Source organism: Pistacia vera, unplaced genomic scaffold, assembly GCF_008641045.1.
Source record: "Pistacia vera cultivar Batoury unplaced genomic scaffold, PisVer_v2 Contig196, whole genome shotgun sequence".
NCBI classification, from domain to species: domain Eukaryota; kingdom Viridiplantae; phylum Streptophyta; class Magnoliopsida; order Sapindales; family Anacardiaceae; genus Pistacia; species Pistacia vera.
Window position 1 is genome coordinate 1,914,924 of NW_022195997.1, and position 20,579 is coordinate 1,935,502.

Here is a 20,579-nt window from a genome sequence, read left to right on the forward strand (position 1 = left end):
TCCTTGTAACTGTAACATTGCGGCAGAGATTTGTATCGTCCTTTGTCATGAGCAGCATAGGCCACATTAACCATCTCTGTACCAGTAGCGTCTTGAGCAATGCCAAGCTGTGAGGTGAGATGATGTTCTTCACGCAAGAGTTCACCCAAGCAGACATCCAAAGAAGGGACAGATGTACGATTGATTAACCCAGCACGTGCACTTTCAAAATTGGGTCGGAGCTTCATCAAAAATTGATCCCGCTGGCTCTTAGAATGAATCGCTTGTAGTGTTGCTAAAGCTTCTTTGGGAACCTTAGAATGCACCAACCTAGAATAATCACTCCATAAATTAAGAAAACCAGAATAAAATTGTTCAATCGAAAGGCTCCCCTGGCGATAGTTTCCGATGTCTAACTCCAATTGAAACTTTCGGGCAGAATTATCTTGATAATAAATCCATCGAAGGTAATCCCACATCTCCTTAATAGTAGTGAACCCACAAAGATTGTTGACCATATGGGGTTCAACAGAACTGAGTAGCCAGGAAGCAATTTTGGCATCCCTGCCTTCCCATAAACTAAGTTCCTTGGGATCAGTTGGAGCCGTAGAAGACCCATCCAAATGACCCCATAACTCCTTCCCTTTCACAAACATCCTGAACTGAAATTCCCAACTAGCGTAGTTCTTGCCATTAAAGCGAACAATATAATTTTCGCCTGACTAATAACCATTAGAAAAAAAATTGAAAGACCTGACAGATCATGATAGTCACAAAAACAGTATGATCAAGCAAAACTTCCCAACAATCCAAGACAAGAACGAGCTGTGCAGAAAAAAAAAATTCGCCAGCCCAACACTAGAATTGCAACAACCCAAACCACCCAAAAAAAATCCTCTGGAAAGCTAAGAGACTGCCGACAGAACCTATGAAGAGGTTTCCAACAATCCTGATGCTTAGAAAAAAAAAAAAAAAAAAACTCCACCAATAAACCAGGAATTCAGCCAAGCTGAAAGAAAAACATGAAAATAATTTGAGGCTCTGATACCATGTCAAAAAGGGTTTTGTTTTGAATGTCTCTCCTTGTCAGAGTTCCTTCCTTTATATAGAAACTATCAGGTTAATTACAAGGCTGAAAATCAGCCATTACATCTGACTATGCAAGGTAAGTAGTTGACAGAAATAAACGCCTATCAATTACAGGCCTATATACAATATACTCTTCTATATATAGCTAGACTAAATAAGGTAGAATATATGTTGTCTTAATAGACTAGGCCAGCACATATCCAACTATCAATTCTGCTAACACACCTCGTCTCCCCGCACCTCCCTCTCCCATCCTCCTGCACCCCCAGTCAACCTCACCAGCGTGCAAGTAAGCATGGTTTGTGTACTTGTTGACAATGAGGAAGGTGAGAAGATTCCGACCAACAATTTTTTTTTTTTCAGTTTTTTAATTCCTTTGATTTGGATGATTTTGTCGTGTGTTGATTTTGATAAGAGTGATGATGTTGTTTGTTGATTTGTGTGAGAAGATTGTCGTGAGAAAGCTGGGTTCCATTCCAACGATTTGGCCAGAATTGCAACCGAAATCAGAGGTGGCAAAGGGGGAAGTAGAATAAGAGAGAATTGTATTTTCGTCTTTATACTATTTATACTATGTCAGATAACGGATTTTTCTAAAGGAACATAACGGTGGGTGAGAACAGTCTCGTTTTGAAACTTGATGGGTGGGAAAGTGTAATGAGGCCAAACCTTGGGTGGGAAAAAGTCATTTACTCTCTATTGTTTATCCCATTTCCTGGAAGGTCCCTTGTGTAATGTAGAAAGAAGATTTAAAAATTGGATGGCGCTCTTATTGAGTTAAAGTTAGAAAGATGATTTGAAAATTGGATGGCACTCTTATTGACTTAAAGTCTTTTGATGAGAGAAAATTCCAAACAATAGATAGATTGGTAAAGTCTTTCATCCTCTTCCAGGAAGTTGCCTACTAATTACATGAAAAGAAAATCTCTTTCTCCGTTAATTGTTACCAGCTAAATTGAACTTCATTAACAATTTTATTAAATATTGATGTATCAAAAATTAACATGCATATATACACAAAGTAAATTAGGATTAAAAATAAAAACCAAAAATTTGATTAGAAAAAGGGGCTCACAATTACATGTTTCAGAAAAACAAAATAAAGATTAAGGATTTCAAAATTTAAAAAAAAAAAAAAAAAGATTAATGCTTATTTCAAGTGATTTCATCACAGGAAAAATGTCTTATATTGATGAGTCGGATCCACAATAAGATATAATTTTATCACAAAATGTCATATATACCAATGCATTACAACTTCACTCACCAAGGATTGAAAATCAATGCTCTTTGAGAGTGATATAGTATGGGCAGGAAATGACTACTATGCATCACCATTTTCTATCAGATCTCTTGCTAGAAATGGCCATATCAGCTCATGAAGAGTTGAAGACCATTTTTGGCCGTTTGTGCGTCGTTAGGTTGTCGGCGATTGACGATGGTTGCTGGCGGCAAGCAGTAACTAATTTATCCTAACCAAATATATTAATATAACATACCCACCAAATTATTTCAATAAACCAAACATATTTTTCTAAACATTCTCAGTAATTTTCAAGGTAATCTTTATTTCCATTAATATAACATTTTCAATAATACAATATTTCCTGAATTAAACGCCCCCCAAGAGTTAATATTGTATATCAATAATAAACTTGTAACATTAACCGATAAACTTTATAACATTAAATATCATTTTAATAATGACATTATAAATTTTAACGTAAATTGTGAAGTTGAATTAGGACAAGTTTTCATTTATGAAATTAGTTGTATTAATTCTCTATATAGAGTCTCTAATTAATTAGAAGCGTTTGGATCTTAACTAATCTACCATCATTTCTAATGTGACGATATCTTATTAATTATAGGATGATATCATTAGTAACAAATTTGTAAAATTAATTAATGATACGTTAATACGTTAATACCTTAGTAAGTACATAAATTCCTTTCTTATACACCGTATTAATTCACTATTAACATATTTTGATAGATAATTCACTTTAAAATAGAAATTTATTCATTTAAATTAAAACCATAATTCATAATAATAGAATATTTCTATATAAATCATTATTTAATTTAAATGGTTTATATAGAAATTCGAGATTAATTTTACCATAATTGTTAAAATACTAAAAATACAGCTAAGTAATGCAATTACACAATTCAACACGTGCATTATGTTAATAAAAAACCAGATACACCGTGTCCAAACGGTGGACGGTGAGATCCCCTGATTTCATTCTTAAAGCCTTGATGAAGATGATTGTTTGGATGATGAAGAGGAATTGGTGGTCGCGAAGAAGAAGAACAACAGTAGGAAGAATAAGAAGTTGGGTAGAAAAGGTTTGAGAAAAAAGGGTTCTGTTAGAGGTAGAAAAAGGAGAAAACGTACTGCCTCAGCAAAGCCTTTAGGAAAGAAAGGAAGAAGAACTCGTGGGTTGAGGAGGAAAGAAAGATGTGATGATGATTGTGATTTTCTTGATGATGCTCTGGTTGTGAGAGAAAAGCGCAAGACAAAATCAAGTCGACAAAGGCGAAAGTATGTTGTACCTTCAGATTCAGATTTTGTGTCTTCTGGGTCATCTGATTTTGATTATACAATCTCAGAGGAAGAGAGAGAACAAGTGAGAGAAGCCAATGAATTGTGTGGGTATCTGAAAACTAGTTTAAGGAGTTCAGTTTCCTCAAAGAAAACTGAGGAGGAAGATAATTTACAGCTGCAAAGAAAACCTCCTGCAAGAAAGGGTAAGGAGAAGATAGAAGTGGTGAAGAGTGAAGTGGCAAAGCAAGTTTGTGGTATATGTTTTTCTGAGGAAGATAAAAGAAGATTCAGGGGGACTCTGAACTGTTGCAGTCACTATTTCTGTTTCGCTTGCATCATGGAGTGGTCAAAAGTGGAATCACGTTGCCCTTTGTGCAAGCAGAGGTTCAAGACAATTACTAAGCCAGAAAGAGCAACAGCTGGTGTTGATTTGAGAAGTGTGGTGATTCAAGTACCCAAACGTGATCAAGTATGTTATTAGTTGCCCTCACTGTTCTTGTGCTTCTTGTTGTACTTCTTCTTTACTTTATTGTTTACTTCCCGTTTTGAAATGAGATTACTGCTTTACGCAGGTCTATCAACCATCTGAGGAAGACCTCAGGAGTTATCTTGACCCCTATGAGAATGTTATTTGTTCTGAATGCTACCAAGGTGGGGATGATGGCCTTATGTTACTGTGTGATATCTGTGATTCATCAGCACACACCTATTGTGTTGGCCTTGGGCGGGTTGTACCGGATGGCAATTGGTACTGTGACGGCTGTAGACCTGTTGCTCCTGGATCTTCTAGTTCTCCAGCTCAAGATCCTTTACCTGATCAAAGGGCCACAAACAACTTGTTTAATAGACCATCACCCATCTTAGTTTTTGGGGAAAGTTTAGACCCTCCTTCATTGTCGTCACCTCGTATAAGCCTAACTCAAGGTTCTGTAAGTCTTTCATCACCTAGACTTAGTGTTGGAGATGTTCAGGCAGCTTCTCCAGGATCTGGAGCAGGGGCACCAACCTTCTCTGGGAGACGCTGGATACACTGTCAGACACAAAATCTCCTTTCTATTAATAGAATGAATTATATGGCTGGTAGTGCTGATGGTATGTCAAACCCCAATTTGAGTAGTGACATTTTGAACTCTCAGATAGATCAGGGCAGGGAAACAGTAGTTCAACCAGCAAGTGCTCAAGGAAGTACGGAGCTACTGCATCAGACAATCATTGAGGAGAGATTACACGAGTTTTCTCCTTCTTCAGTAGAAAATAGTGAAATTTTTGCTCCAAGATTAAGCCATTTGAGAAGGCAAGCGGTTCAGGATCCAACTATGGCTACCATGAATGGGCTTGCCAATTTAACATTGTGGCCTGAACGTGCTGGGATCAATTTAATACCATCCTATGAGCAATTCCGACAGTGCGGCAGTATATCAAATCTTGGGTCTGATGGTGGTTTGTCTCCTTTTGCAGCTAGAGATGAGGGTGATTTTTATGTAGCAAAGGAACAGTTGCAATCAATTGTCAAAAACCATTTGAAAAACTTGTCCAGAGATATTGAACTTGGTATGAATTCTCATTTCTTTTCGACTTCATACAGCAAGTGTTTCATACACCATTTCAGTTCCAGAAAACAAAAATATCCTTTATGCATGCTTACATTTTAACATGGGTATGGATTTAGGATTAGGTTCACTTGAATGAATTTTGATCTACCATGCTTTTGATAATTGTCAAATGAGCCCTTTTTTTTTTTATGCAGACCACAGTATATTCAAGGACATCGCAAGAAGTTCTACACACACCATTTTAGCCGCTTGTGGTCTTGAACACAGTAGGAGTGAGGTTCACCTTGTGCAGCCACCATCAATTTGTTCTCATGTAGAAAGATTGGCAGCTGGACAGATTAGTTTGATGAAAGGTTTCTGCTCTTCTTGCTTTGATACTTTTGTACAAGATGTAGTGAAGAGAATCATGGACACAAGGATGCCGCAATGGTTAAGTTTAGGTCTTTAGGATTGATGCAGAGAGCTTCTCTCTCTGCTTATGTCTTTTTGATAGGAGATTGGACAAAATTTATTGTCACTTGTTTAGTTAGTAATCATCTGCTGAAACGGTGGCGTTTTGATCTTTGAACTGCCGTAGACTGAACGGATTTTGATAGTTTTTAAAATAATATTTTGGAAAAAGTTAAATTGGGCAGGTATTACGTAGGATTTGTAAATTAACAAAAATACCCTTTTATATTTTTTTATTTACTAAACACCTATATAATAAAATATTAAAAGTTAACAAAAACACTCTCAACCCACTCATTAAATACGGACAGTCAGAATCTGGTAAAATTGGGTTGTTGGGGTGTTTTTACAATTTCTAAAAAAAATATTTGAGGGTATTTAGTTAAATTAATAAATTTAAGGGGGTCTAAAAGAAACTAAATAATATAAAATAATATTTTAAGAATAAGTCATTTTTATTGTTTAATTTTATTGGGAATACTAATAATAGTGGTCATGTTTGGTTATTATTTTTATTCCTATTCTCAATCCTATTCTCCAAATAATGTTTGGCACATTATTCCAGAAATATTACCCTATTTTTTTAATTACTTTTAGACCCCATAAGGTTATTAATTTCATAAAATACACCTTGAAAAAAAAGTTTAAAAATTATCAAAAACACCCCATAAGGTTATTTTTATCTCTATTCCCAATCCTATTCTCCAAATAATGTTTGGCACATTATTCCAAAAATATTACCCTATTTTTTTAATTACTTTTAGACCCCATAAGGTTATTAATTTCATAAAATACGCCCTGAAAAAAAGTTTAAAAATTATCAAAAACACCCCCGCAACCCATACTTGCCAGATTCCAGCAACCACCATCGGTGGTAGCCGGAATCTGTACAACGGCCTACCTGCCGACCATAAATGGCCGGAATTTCAGTGATCTGGCTGGAAAAGGCTAGAAATGGCCGTCGTTGAGGTCAACGACAGCCAAATCTTGGCCATCATTGACCGAAAACGACGGCCATATCTTTGGCCGTCGTTTTGGCCTTTTCCGGTCGTCGACGGCCACGGCAGGCCGTAGATCTGGTCTTTTCCGGCCAGATTCATGGTGGATCTGGCCGAAAAAGGCCATAACGACCCGTTACGACACAGATTCGATCGGTCAAAGTTGTAACGCGATTTTCTGGCGTGATTCTGGCGATGGTGGCCGGAATCTGGCACTGCAGGTGGTGGGGGTATTTTTGTCATTTTACATGTTGGGGTATTTATTAAATTAGCAAACTTAAGGGGTTTTTTTATAAATTTTAAATTTTACCTCGTAATACTCCCATATTCAATTATCCAATACTATCACCAAAATCCTATCCAAAATAATAAATCAAACGCACCCAGTATTTTTAAAAGTGAACCAAATGGACCTTGAAGGCTCCGTTTGGTACATAGTTTGGGAAAACTAGAGTTTTCCCAATAAAGTTAAACAAAAAATTTGTGTTTGGTTCACTTATTCTCAAAATATAATTCTAAATTATTTAATTTCTTTTAAACCTCTTAAATATGTTAATCTCCAATTTTTTTTTAAAAAAAAAAAATTGATAAAAACACCCCAACAACCCACATTTACCAGATTTCTGCCACCACTGTCGGAAGTTGGCCGGAATCTGATGTAATGGCGCACTACCAGCTGAATCTGACCGGTAGTGTGTCGATTTAGCATTTTCTGACCAAATCTATGGTGAATCTGGTTGAAAAATGTCAGATCTATGGCCAAAGATTTGGCCGTCAACGACAGCTAAGATATGGTCGTCGTTGACCATCAACGATGGCCGTATCTTTGATCGTCGTTAATGACCAAATGCAACTAGATCCTTCGAGATGATTTATAAATGTTCATCCCATTTCCTTGAAAGTTGTTAAAGTTTTTTCACATGCTAAAGTCTTATTTCAAGTGATTGGGAAAGTCTTTGTTTCACAAAGTCTTTTCATACACAAAAGTATTTTCGTCCACGACATTTGAATTGACAAAGGAAAGAATCAAAATTACAAAGATAAAAAAAATTTTTGCAGATTTCCACAAGATCTTTTTCAAAGCCAAGATACAAAGAAGATGATACGGTTAAAGAATCAAATGAGTAACCAAGTTGATAATGGTATAAAATTGCTTCTTCTCCTAGTGCTTTTAGGTACTAAAGATTTAAGGATTCTCTCATGATTTGGGCTTTTCCTGCGTCAAGAAGATTTAAGAACGTTGTAATACAATATGCATTTTTACTTTTTTATACTTTAGATCTATTTATTTATTATGTAACTATCAATAGCAAGTATTTATTTGTTTAGGTAAAAACTCAATTATTTATTTAGGTAAAAGCTTAGATGAGAATATCATGAACAGGGATACAATAATAAGGTCTTGTTGAGTGGGAGGATTACCCCCTCTTGTAAACCTTGAGCGTGCTTAGTCGGTATGGGACTCCAACAGAAAGGGAATAATTCGACATATCCAACTTTGTATCCAAGGGCTTGGATTGTGTATGAGGGTAATCTGACATTGAGAAATAGATATTCCTAAATTATTAAGGCCATCGCGACATTGAAACCATCCTATATTATCTGTAAGGAATTTAGGTGCGTAATTTTAATTTTTTCTATCAATTTAAATTAGTAACAACATTATTAAATAAGACTTAATTTTCAAGTATGTACATATACCTAAAAAATTATAATATTTTCCCCAAATAAGACATTTACATGTGGCTTGAAATTGGGCTCAAAGAGTCGTGTAAGCAAAAGTTTTGAATTTAATGTTAGTGATAAGACCTTTCAAATCACACTTTATATTACTTTTTAATTTGTATTTAACAGGGCAATTTTAGTAATTTAGATTTATCCCGGATGCTTTTCACATCCTGTACTCTATTTTTATTAGAGCAAAGGACATGTTCCCACTCAAGTAAAGCAAAATGGCAAGTTCTTAACCTAGTTTCATAAATTCTAAATTTTTACCTTTAAAGTAATCGTATTACCAATTTTAGATTTCGACACAATATAAAAAATGTTATTACAATATTACCTTTAATAAATAAATTAATAAATAATTTTTTACCCTCCAAATGAGTAGAATTATAAAATAACCCTACGTCTCAAATCTCTCTCCATTTGCTATGTTTATGAAAATCTCTATAGCACATGGAAACACCTGGAAAAGTGCAGGATAATGATAATTGAGTAAACAAAAGAAAAGGTTACAATAATTCATAAATTCTCCTGCATATATATATGCTATGTTTATGTCAACATAATTAATGAATGCATTTTTTGGGTAATTGGTATTACAACTATGCGGGAAAACCCCTAAGCGAAATGACCCTTGAAAAGAACAAGGGGAAACGCAAACAAAAGAAAACACAAAAATTGCGAGGATATACAATCCCTTACAAGAGAAACCATTTTCCAGGACATAAAAAACAGTCGAGGGTACCAAAAGGAAAAGCCTTGGCACATGACATCGCACAAGTGCAACCAAAGACAACAAAACAAAAGGACAAGAGCCTTCACATCAGTGGAAGTCTTAACTAAACAGCAGCTAGAGACGTCATGTACACTGCAGCAGACCAGCCAAAAGGAGAGCAACCACACATGGGCCAAAAAGGAGACAGCATCCAGACGGCAACAACACCTCTTCAGCATAAACAACACAGCAGCAGCATAAAAGGAGGGACTAAAGAGCACCTCAGCAGGAGCAAAAACACCCCCACAAAAGCCCAGCCAGACTTTAACACAGCCAAGGCACTTTGTCAGCACCTGGAAACCAGCAGCAGTCCCCATACGCCAAAGACTAGCATCACCAAAAACATCAGTAGGACAGTCCACCACCAAGTCCTGGACAGAAAAATCCAACCCCAATAACAACCTCCGCCTTCCCACTTCCAAAACCAACAAGCCCCCACACTTCCAAAACCAACAAGCCAATCTTCATCCAACAAACAAATAAAAACGGGTGGACCACACCTCAACATAAAAAGCTACTACAAACATCCATTAAGCCCAAAAAAGGGTAAAAAACAAGCAAAACAAGTTTTCAAATGACAAGAAGATGAAAGAACAAAAGAGAGATACAACACCATAAGCAAAAACATGCCCTCACACAAAGCATCCCATCCTATCCATTCTTTTACTCCCAAAAGTCCCACCCCTGAGACCCTCCTCACTCCGAAAGCAGTCTCTTTCCCCTTGGCAGATGAATTAATGAATGCATTACATACAAATAAATAGAGAAAAATCTTATACCTTAATAAAATTACGATGGAATTGACAAATATTACCTTTCACATGGTCTGAATTGCTGGAAGATGTTTAGGGCGAAAAACAAGGCCTGTAAATCAAAATCATTGTCAATATCATCATCATCAACACCAATTTCAGTATGCAGCTACTCAAGGTTGCATACCTTTCCTATCGTCCCATCAACTGACGAACCACCAGCGAAGAGAGGACTTTTTATGCATACACAGGGAATATATAGTTTCTTCCCACCATCCCAAATCTATAAACAAGATGAGACTCAGCGTTTGCTTAACAAAATTGCTCGATGTCTCTATATGAAATATTAATTTTGTTAGGGCCATGCCTTAATAGTTCCATCAGAATGGCTGCCAAGAAGACGACCTTTTAATTGAAGTAGATACAAAATTCACCATTTGTGGATGAATCCAACCATCTTCAAGCAATGCCTAATTGGCAACAACCTAAAACCGCAAATTAATGCTCCCTCATCATCAACCATCTTTAAACAAATCAAATAAATCAGTAAACACAACTTCTTCATGGCGGTTCTGGTGAGACCATCTTCAAACAAATCAAATAAATCAGCAAAGAGCATAAATGTAGCAAAACCTCACAACATCCCCTTGCAGTTCTAGCGAGACGGGGCGGCGAGGCGTGGCATCGTCGAAACCAGGGTTAGAGTTAGCTGAGTCATGACGGCGTTTGCTGAGTAGTCAAAAACAGGCGTGGCCGCGTCTGCCGTGTCAGACAAGAAAACCAGGTTCGGGTTGTTTTGGTGAGGCGTGGAGAACAACTGGTTTTGGCGTGCAACGATGTTGAGCTGCGACTGAAACAATTTCAAAATGGGTTTTAGCAATTCTTTTTTTTGTTTTTTGGTTTTTTTTTGGGGGGGGGTTGAGGAGGGAACTGACTAACGGTGTTCAAAAAAAATATAAAAATCGAACCAAACCGGTAAACGAATCAAAAAAATGGTTCAGTTGCAATTTAAAAAATTAAAAAATCCAGATTTTCGATTCGAAAAAAATAAAAAATGGTTAATCGAAACCGGTTTTTTGAATCAGTTTTTTTAAATATATATATTATATATTAAATAAAAAAAATATATATTATATATTAAATAAAAAAATCAGTTTATTTCGAACTTTTATTTGTATAAATTTTTAATGTATTGTTACTTGTTAGTAGTGGTCAATGGATATGTATGAATGTTTAATTTTTATTTGGATATGTATTGTTTATATTTATAATTTAATTTAGGAAACAATTTAAAAAAAGTTTTATTAAAAAAAGGAAAAAACAGTTTTTCCTCCAAACCGGTTTGGTTTTGGTTCGGGAATTTTCTCAAATCAAAAAGCCGGTTCGGTTCAGTTCAGTTCAGAAAAATAGTTAACCGGTTCGATTAAACGCTTTTGAACACCCTTAGAACTGACGTGGTAAGGTTGTGACGTAGCTCAATCGGTACAAGGGTGTTAGTGAGAGTGTTAATTGATGTAGTATTACTCCTAATTATATTGTATTTGCATCTAGTACACATAAGTTTTTTTTCCTGCTAAGTATAGTTAAATAATCTAGTTTAATTATGTAAATCATGAATATAAAGCTCTTAGAAACCCCTTTTTTGTGTCTAATGACTTGTCAAAATTATTTTGTCCAATAAACTTTAGTGTTCCTCCAAATCTAGTGTGGATGTAAACACAAAAATAAAGGTAACTAGTAACCATGTCCGTCTTTACAAGGTAAAGATTCTATTTTATCAAGAGGATAAACCCTATCTTTTAATTTGCATTATATAATTAAACAATAAAAATGGTCCTAAAATTTGGCTTTGATGTAAACTATGGGCTACAAGTTAGCCTACAACTTGGAATTGGGTTAGAAAAGTCTTCTAATTTTGATTGTTACACAAGGTGTATGTTGGGTCAGCTTACGCACACCTCGATTAATCATCGGGGAAGACTAGCGCAACAACCTATTGCCACGGTTCACCCACTTAAATCACGGATACTTTGATGGAGAATCAAACCTAAGACCGTACGTCTATCCACACTATCCCCAATTCACCTTAATCATTTGGACTACCACAGATGGGTAAGCCACGAAAAATCAAAACAAATTCGTAATTACAAAACTGGTAATTTAGAAAATAAGGTTTTTATCTCTGCTAACAAGTAATAACTATATTTTCTGATTGGATGATTAACGTTTGATTTATCGATTTATATCTTTGAAATCAAGTTACTCGAAAAGGTTAAAGATTTTCTAAGGCATTGGTGACATTCTATTTGCAATTTTTAATAGTTTAAGGAAAAGTGATTGTGAAATTGCTTTGTTAATGTTGACTACTTCTCTTTCAATCTCCTAAAAATATAACCATTTTTAACTACCTCAAAGAAATTGGTTGGTGTTGAGCTACTTTTCTTGTTAGCTAACTTCTTAAAAATAAAATGTCTTATCAGCTCTTACTAAACGTTTTTGTCTCTACTTTCGTACTTGGATTTACAAAGTAAGTTTTGGAGATTTATGGATTATAACCCATTCATCGGTAGTCCATATGATTACAGTGAATTAGGGATAGTGTAAATAATCATACAGTCTGAAGTTCAATTTTCCATCTGAGCATCGGCGATTTAAGTAAGAGACCGTGACAGTGGGTTACTACGCTAGTCTTCTTCGAGTATTAATCGAAGTGCGTGTAAGTTGACTTTGATACTTCGGTTATAAAAGAGAAAAAAATTATGGATGGATTAAAATTTTATAAGCATCAATTTGGTCATCTTCTAGCGTAGAAAATGTTTTAGTATATAGTTTGGACTCTCAACTAGATGCCTACACATTGTTTTGTTCGTTTCAAACAAAGCCCATAAGGGGCGTTTGGTTGAGGGGGTTATATAGGATTACTGAGGTTATATCATCTTATATTACTTAATTATCACATTGGGTTATCAAGTAAAATAAAATTCCGGTAATCTTTCAATATTAATAGTAGTTAATGTCGGTAATATAAGAGGTAATCTAATTACTTCAATTTTCTTAGGTATTTTAAGATTATCAAGGTAATCTTATTTTTGTTATAATTTTATCTCTTATTAATAAAATTTTAAGACAATAATACACTTATGTCTAAATTAATTTACATGAATCTAGCTTTTACAATTACAACCCAATTAATTAACTTTTTTGAAAAATTATCCTTGAATTCAAAACAAATTGCAGCCCACCTAAGCCACCACCCCCACCCACCTATCACCAGCAACCACCACCGGCGGCCAGTCACCTCCACCAGAACAGCACACGGACGACCGAAAATGGCTTTTGTGCACCGATCTGGCCATTTCTTGCCAGATCTTTGGCTAGAAATGGCTATATCGGCTCACGGAGGACATTTTGGCCGTTTGTGCATCATTAGGTTATCGGCAACTGGCACTGGTTGCCAGCAGCAGGCAGTGGCTAGGTTGGTGAGGGTGCATTGTGATTTTTAAACTTTTATTATGGGGTTGTTTTTGTTAAGTTAGGGGGTTATATTGATAATCTAAAATAATAATTCAATAATAACATTTAATTAAAAGACAATTCAGTAATTTAAATAACATACCCACTAATCTATTTATCCTAACTAACATATAAATAACATACCACCAATTTATTCCAACAAACTAACCATTTTTTCTAAACATTCACAGTAATCTTCAAGGTAATCTTTATTTCTATTAATATATCATTTACAGTAATACAATATTTCTTGAACTAAACGTCCCTCAGAGTCAATATTATATCAGCAATAAACTTGTAATCAAATGATAAACTTATAGTATTAAAATCATTTTAATAAGCTATTATAAATTTTAACGTAAAATTGTGAAGTGAATTAGGGCAAGTTTTCATTATGAAATTAGTTGTATTGACTCTCCATATACAGTCTCTATAAATTATAAGCGTTGGATCTTAACTGATCTACCATAATTTCTAATGTGACGATATCTTATATTCAATATTAACCTTTTGATGTAGGATAATCACTTAAAATGGAAATTATTCATTTAAATTAACACCAAATTCATAAAATAAAATATTTCTATATAAATCATCATTAATTTAAATGGTTTATATAGAAATTCGAGATTAATTTTAAAATTAACACATAATTATTAAAAAACTAAATACAGCTAAGTAATGCAATTATACAATTCAACACGTGCATTATGTTAATCAAAATCTAGATACACCGTATCAAAACGGTGGGCGGTGAGATACTGAGATCCCCTGATTTCATTTAAATATAAATTAATCCGGCCATCCTTCTACCGTCACGTGTCCTTCAAGCACGATCCCCCACCATCAACATGCATGTTCAATCCATCATGCTTGCGTGCGTGCGTACTTCGCTACTTAAAAATCCAACGGTCTAATTACATGATCAGATCGTCGAGATAAACAGTCAGGATGTTTATACGTTAGCCTAGGCTGTATCCAGTTTACATTATCGGGAAGCGTTAGTTAATTAACTGCTTTTACATGGCAAAAGGGTATGTTAGTAACTTCCATGTGTTGGGACGCGGACATGAATGACCAGTGACCAAACATGCCTAAATTGTTCACCCTCGAGTTGACTATCCGGTTTCTCAAAACTAATCACAATTATTAAACTAATATTTTTAATTATAAAGTAACTACGAAAAATGTCAGCACTTTACAAGTGTTAATGATCGTCTTATTGTAAAAAATCTTCGATCAATTTTATATATTTAACGTTATAAATCCTGATCGAACGTTTTTTAAATATACTTAAATTTGAGTTTAAACGATTCAAATATTATCGTTAACAATTTAAGATAATTTTATATAGCAAATACGAAAGATTAAGTTAAAAAAAAAAAAAAAAAAAACTAAAATTGTAACTTAATTGATATATAGCTGTTTAATTATTATTGTGTTGGAGTATGGGTTTTATAATAAACTATTGGGTTTGGCTTTTTGTAAAAACTCTGTTGGTTTCGAAAACGCGACTCGAATCCTTCTTTTTCTTAGTGAGCACTCGCTAGTTTTAGAATACGACTCTTGATTTTTATTTTTATAGACTGTTAGGTTATTTTGTTTAAATTTGAAGAAAATGATGTTTTTATTATTCACCCAATTCAATCAAATCTGACATTCAAAACCTGTCAACAATGTTGAGGGTTATAATAATTTTTTGGAGGTTAAATTGATGAAACTGTTGATAAATGGAGGTTGAATTAACGATATTTTCGAAGCTTGAGCTCAAACTCAAACTGACTCGTTGTAACCAAGTCAAAATCAAGTTCGAACTCAATTCAAAATCTTAACTATTAATTATTTAAATATTTATAAATATTATATAATATATCAAGTTTGAGTTAGCTTGCAAAGGCTCAAAGTCGAGCATATTAGGCTCTAACTTGGCTCGACTCAACATGCGAACTACTTGAGCTCAAGCCCGAGCAACTCGCGAGTGGCTCAATTCATTTGAGGCCTTGTGCTCTTTACCAAAAGTCGAACACACTGGGATCTTATTATTAAAAAAAAAAAAAAAAAAAAAAACTCAATAATCTATAATTGGGCTTTGTATTCGGATTCTAAACCTAATTTTGGTAAAACTAAGCTTGTGAGCTCTATGAATAAAATTTCTATGCAATAAGGTCAAGTGTGAAATTATAGGTAATATATACTTACAACCAATTTATTAAACTTTCTTCACAAAATTTATATGCAATAGCGATCAATTATTTAAACTAATATTTTTAATTATAAAGTAACTACGAAAAATGTTGGTCGTCACTTTACAAGTGTGATAATCGTCTTATTGTAAAAATTCTTCGATCAATTTTATGTTATTTGACATTACAAATCCTAATCAAACGTATTCTAAAATATACTTAAATTGCGATGTTTAAATGATTCAAATATTTATTGTTAACAATTTAAAAAATTATATAGCAATATGAAGGATAAGTTAAAAAAAAAAAAAAAAAAAGGGAAAATTGTAACTTAATTGATATATACAAAGGTTTAATATATATTGTATGTGAGTATAATATAGGGTTTTATAATAAACCACCGTGTGTTTGACTATTTATAGTAAACATCAGTCGGTTTTGAAAACGCGACTCGAATCCTCTTTTTTTTTTTTTAGTGATAACTCGCTAGTTTTAGAAATCAACTGTTGACTTTAATTTGACAAACTATTAGGTTATTCATTAAATTTGAAGAAAAGACATTTTGTTATTCAATCAAATCTAACATTCAAAACCTGTCAACAATGTTGAGAGTTTAATATATTTTTTGGAGGTAAATTGATAACAGTTGATAAATTTGAATGTTGAATTGATGAATTTTCGAAACTTGAGCTTGAGCTCAAACTCGAGTTGACTCGATATGTGAACTACTCGAGCTCAAACTCGAGCAGCTCGTGAGCGACTCAATTCATTTGCAGGCCTTGTGCTCCTTACCAAAAAGTCGAACACAGTGGAATCTTTATAAAAAAAAAAAAAAAGCCAATAATCTAATAATTGGGCTTTTTATCTGGGCTCTAACCCTAATTTTGGTATAAACTAAGCTTGTGAGCTCTATGGAAAAAATTTAGACAATAAGGTCAAATGTGAAATTATAGGGTAATATTACACTTATAATCAATTTTATAGACTTTATCTCACATACCGATGTGGTAGTTTACAATTGATCAACTCGTAAATAAATCATATCTATCTAATTACGAACTATCATGTCGGGATTAAGATAAAGTTTGTAAAATTGTGTTGCAAGTAAGAAATTATATTTGTTTAAACAATGAAGTGTTAGTTATTATTGAGCCCCACGATAAGAATACTAGAGCCACCGTGTCGAATCCCAGCCCCAAGTCAAAAGTGAAAATAGAAAATATCAAAAAGGATAAGGGAATTCCCGTAATTGCACAGAAATGATCGGCGGAGTTGTCTACGCCATAGATATCATTAATCGGTAATAATCGTTTAATTGAATAAAATAAATAAAATGAAACGCCCAACAACTGAAATAAGAAAATCAATTTCCGAAAACAGCAAGCGTTCTCTCTGTTCACTGCTTTTCTTTTCTTCCTCCTCACAGGTAACATAACCACCTTCTCCTCTTGCTTTCTATCTCTACAGTTATATTATTATTTTTATAATTAAAAAATTATTATTAGTTTTAGGTATTTGGAGTGTTTTGTGTTTCTGGAAACTTTGTTTTTGTAACAGATATTTAATAAAATTTGACTTTCAATTAATGAAAATCTTTTGTGGGTTTGGTTTGTGTTATTAATTTATATCTGGGTTTTTTGTTTTTAATAACGTTTTTATTTTTGTGATCTGGTGTTGATTGTGTTGCCTAATTGAGAGGAAGCAAAGCAGAAACAGGAGGGAATTTAATTTCGAGAATCTGGGGATTTATTATGATGGGTTGTGATCTGATTTGATGTATTGAAAGTGGGTTAGTTATGGGATGTTATGTATGAGTTGTTGATATTTTTGGTTGAGTTTTGGGCTTTGATTTTGGTTGCTCTCGGTCTTTGATTTTGTTTATTTATTTGTTTATTTTGTTGGTTTGGTGGGTGGAAGCGCAGATGGGAAGGGGAGGAGGGTTAATTCTAGGGAGATGTGAAGAGAAGGGTTAGGTCAAAAGATAAGGGTTTGATGATTTTGATGAGGATTATGTGGTTTAGAGAAGGGAATGATGTATCTGAGGATGAATTGGAAGATTATTGTCTCCATAGATGGATGTGCGTCGAAGGAGAGTTTCGGTGGTTTTGTGGAAGAGGAGGAGGAGGAGGAGGAAGTAGAAGAAGAGAAGGAGGAGGAGGTATGGATCGAAAGCGGGAAAGAGTAATTTAGGAAACGGGGCTAAACATCACGAAAGAGGAAAAGGATTTTGTATGGAGATGAAGAAGATGAGGATTATGAAGGAGAGGAGGAGGAAGAGGAGGATGAGAGTTTACCCTTGATGAAGATGATTGTTTGGATGATGAAGAGGAATTGGTGGCACGAAGAAGAAGAACAACAGTAGGAAGAATAAGAAGTTAGGTAGAAAAGGTTTGAGAAAAAAGGGTTCTGTTAGAGGTCGAAAAAGGAGAAAAAGTACTGCCTCAGCAAACCTTTAGGAAAGAAAGGAAGAAGACTCGTGGGTTGAGGAGGAAAGAAAGGTGATGATGATGAAGATTGTGATTTTCTTGATGATGCTCTAGTTGTGAGAGAAAAGAGCAAGACAAAATCAAGTCGGCAAAGGAGAAGGTACGTTGTACCTTCAGATTCAGATTTTGTGTTTCTGGGTCATCTGATTGTGATTATACAATCTCGAGGAAGAGAGAGAACAAGTGAGAGAAGCCAATGAATTGTGTGGGTATCTGAAACCTAGTTTAAGGGTTCAGTTTCCTCAAAGAAAATTGAGGAGGAAGATAATTTACAGCTGCAAAGAAAACCTCCTGCAAGAAAGGGTAAGGAGAAGATAGAAGTAGTGAACAGTGAAGTGGCAAAGCAAGTATGTGGTATATGTTTTTCTGAGGAAGATAAAGAAGATTCAGGGGGACTCTGAACTGTTGCAGTCACTATTTCTGTTTCGCTTGCATCATGGAGTGGTCAAAAGTGGAATCACGTTGCCCTTTGGTGAAGCAGAGGTTCAAGAAAATTACTAAGCCAGAAAGAGCAACAGCTGGTGTTGATTTGAGAAGTGTGGTGATTCAAGTACCCAAACGATCAAGTATGTTATTAGTTGCCTCACTGTTCTTGTGTTTCTCGTTATACTTCTTTTTACTTTATTGTTTACTTCCCGTTTTGAAATGAGATTACTGCTTTACACAGGTCTAATACCATCTGAGGAAGACCTCAGGAGTTATCTTGACCCCTATGAGAATGTTATGTGTTCTGATGCCACCAGGTGGGAGATGGGCCTTATGTTACTGTGTGATATCTGTGTCATCAGCACACACCTATTGTGTTGGCCTTGGGCGGGTTGTACCGGATGGCATTGGTACTGTGACGGCTGTAGACCTGTGCTTCTGGATCTTCTAGTTTCTCCAGCTCAAGATCCTTTACCTGATCAAAGGGCCACAAACAACTTGTTTAATAGACCATCACCCATCTTAAGTTTGGGGAAAGTTTAGACCCTCCTTCATTGTCTTCACCTCGTATAAGCCTAACTCAGGGTTCTGTAAATCTTTCATCACCTAGAGTTAATGTTGGAGATGTTCAGGCAGCTTCTCCAGGATCTGGAGCAGGGGCACCAACCCCTCTGGGAGACGCTGGATACACGTCAGATACAAAATCTCCTTTCTATTAATAGAATGAATTATATGGCTGGCAGTGCTGATGGTATGTCAACCCCAATTTGAGTAGTGACATTTTGAACTCTCAATAGATCAGGGCAGGGAAACAGTAGTTCAACCAGCAAGTGCTCAAGGAAATACGGAGCAACTGCATCAGACAATGTTGAGGAGAGATTAGATGAGTATCCCCCTTCTTCAGTAGAAAATAGTGAAATTTTTGCTCCAAGATTAAGCGATTTGAGAAGGCAAGCGGTTCAGGATCCAACTATGACTAACATGAATGGGCCTGCCAATTTAACATTGTGGCCTGAACTTGTGGGATCAATTTAATACCATCTATGAGCAATTCCGACAGTGCGGCAGTATATCAAATCTTGGGTCTGATGGTGGTTTGTCTCCTTTTGCAGCTAGAGATGAGGGTGATTTTTATGTAGCTAAGGAACAGTTGCAATCAATTGTCAAAAGCCATTGAAAAACTTGTCCAGGATATTGAACTTGGTATGAATTTCATTTTTTCGACTTCATTCAGCCAGTGTTTGTACACCTTCAGTTCCAGAAAACAAAATATCCTTTATGCATGCTTATTTTTAACATGGGTATGGATTTAGGATTAGGTTCAATTGAATGAATTTTGTCTACAGCTTTTGATAATTGTCAAATGAGCCCTTTTTTTTTAAAGCAGACCACAGTTATCAAGGACATCGCAAGAAGTTCTACACACACCATTTTAGCCGCTTGTGGTTTGAACACAGGAGAGTGAGGTTCACCTTGTGCATCCACCATCAATTTGTTCTCATGTAGAAAGATTGGCAGCGGACAGACTAGTTTGATGAAAGGTTTCTGTCTTCTTGCTTTGATCTTTTGTAAAAGATGTAGTGAAGAGAATCATGGACACAAGGATGCCGCATGGTTAAGTTTAGGTCTTTAGGATTGATGCAGAGAGCTTCTCTCTCTGCTTATGTCTTTTTGATAGGAGATAGACAAAATTTATTGTAACTGTTTATAGCGATAATTAACTGAGTACATTGAGCACCAAAAAGTGTATTCTTGTTGGTCATTGTATTAGTCATTGTTTAGACTGGACAAGTCAAACTATTTTTATACTCACCAATTTTTCTGTGCTGTATATATCTTTCCAATGAATAGGATCAGATATTGAACTACCATCTTTTGATGATCATAGGTATGATTATTTATTGGACAATATTATTTATAACAATCCCCAACTTAATGAAGTGACACTGAAATATCATTTATTTGGGAATAACCATCACAGAATCCCCTTCTTCCTTGATAAATACATTATCTTAATTGGTTGACCAAATATCATCAAGGGCAAAATACACTTTGTGAGATGTTGGTGGTGGTTTTTTTTTTCTGAGTTGTGGTATATA

The 20,579-nt window shown here is 35.0% G+C and overlaps 2 protein-coding genes across 2 annotated transcripts; both read left to right on the forward strand.

The window, feature by feature from the left end:
• Positions 1 to 2,506: 2,506 nt before the first annotated feature.
• LOC116127913 lies at positions 2,507 to 20,219 on the forward strand. The gene is made up of 5 exons (XM_031413572.1): positions 2,507 to 2,526; positions 3,326 to 4,088; positions 4,192 to 5,170; positions 5,367 to 5,668; positions 20,162 to 20,219. The coding sequence occupies exons 1-4, from the start codon at positions 2,507 to 2,509 to the stop codon at positions 5,618 to 5,620; spliced, it is 2,016 nt and encodes a 671-aa protein (XP_031269432.1). The 3' UTR covers positions 5,621 to 5,668; positions 20,162 to 20,219.
• Positions 13,202 to 19,515, forward strand: LOC116127914. The gene is made up of 7 exons (XM_031413573.1): positions 13,202 to 13,347; positions 18,109 to 18,154; positions 18,279 to 18,401; positions 18,497 to 18,620; positions 18,722 to 18,980; positions 19,091 to 19,171; positions 19,278 to 19,515. The coding sequence occupies exons 1-7, from the start codon at positions 13,202 to 13,204 to the stop codon at positions 19,513 to 19,515; spliced, it is 1,017 nt and encodes a 338-aa protein (XP_031269433.1).
• Positions 20,220 to 20,579: the final 360 nt, after the last annotated feature.

Bases quoted from the DNA above. Each gene is read 5' to 3' on its own strand.
- LOC116127913 (XM_031413572.1), top strand. From the start codon at position 2,507: ATGGTTGCTGGCGGCAAGCA. The intron at 2,527-3,325 runs GTAACTAATTTA...TCATTCTTAAAG, and splicing joins ATGGTTGCTGGCGGCAAGCA to CCTTGATGAAGATGATTGTT. The intron at 5,171-5,366 runs GTATGAATTCTC...TTTTTTATGCAG, and splicing joins GTCCAGAGATATTGAACTTG to ACCACAGTATATTCAAGGAC.
- LOC116127914 (XM_031413573.1), top strand. From the start codon at position 13,202: ATGGCTTTTGTGCACCGATCTGGCCATTTCTTGCCAGATCTTTGGCTA. The intron at 13,348-18,108 runs GTTGGTGAGGGT...ATGATGCTCTAG, and splicing joins CAGCAGCAGGCAGTGGCTAG to TTGTGAGAGAAAAGAGCAAG. The intron at 19,172-19,277 runs GTCAGATACAAA...AACTCTCAATAG, and splicing joins CTGGGAGACGCTGGATACAC to ATCAGGGCAGGGAAACAGTA.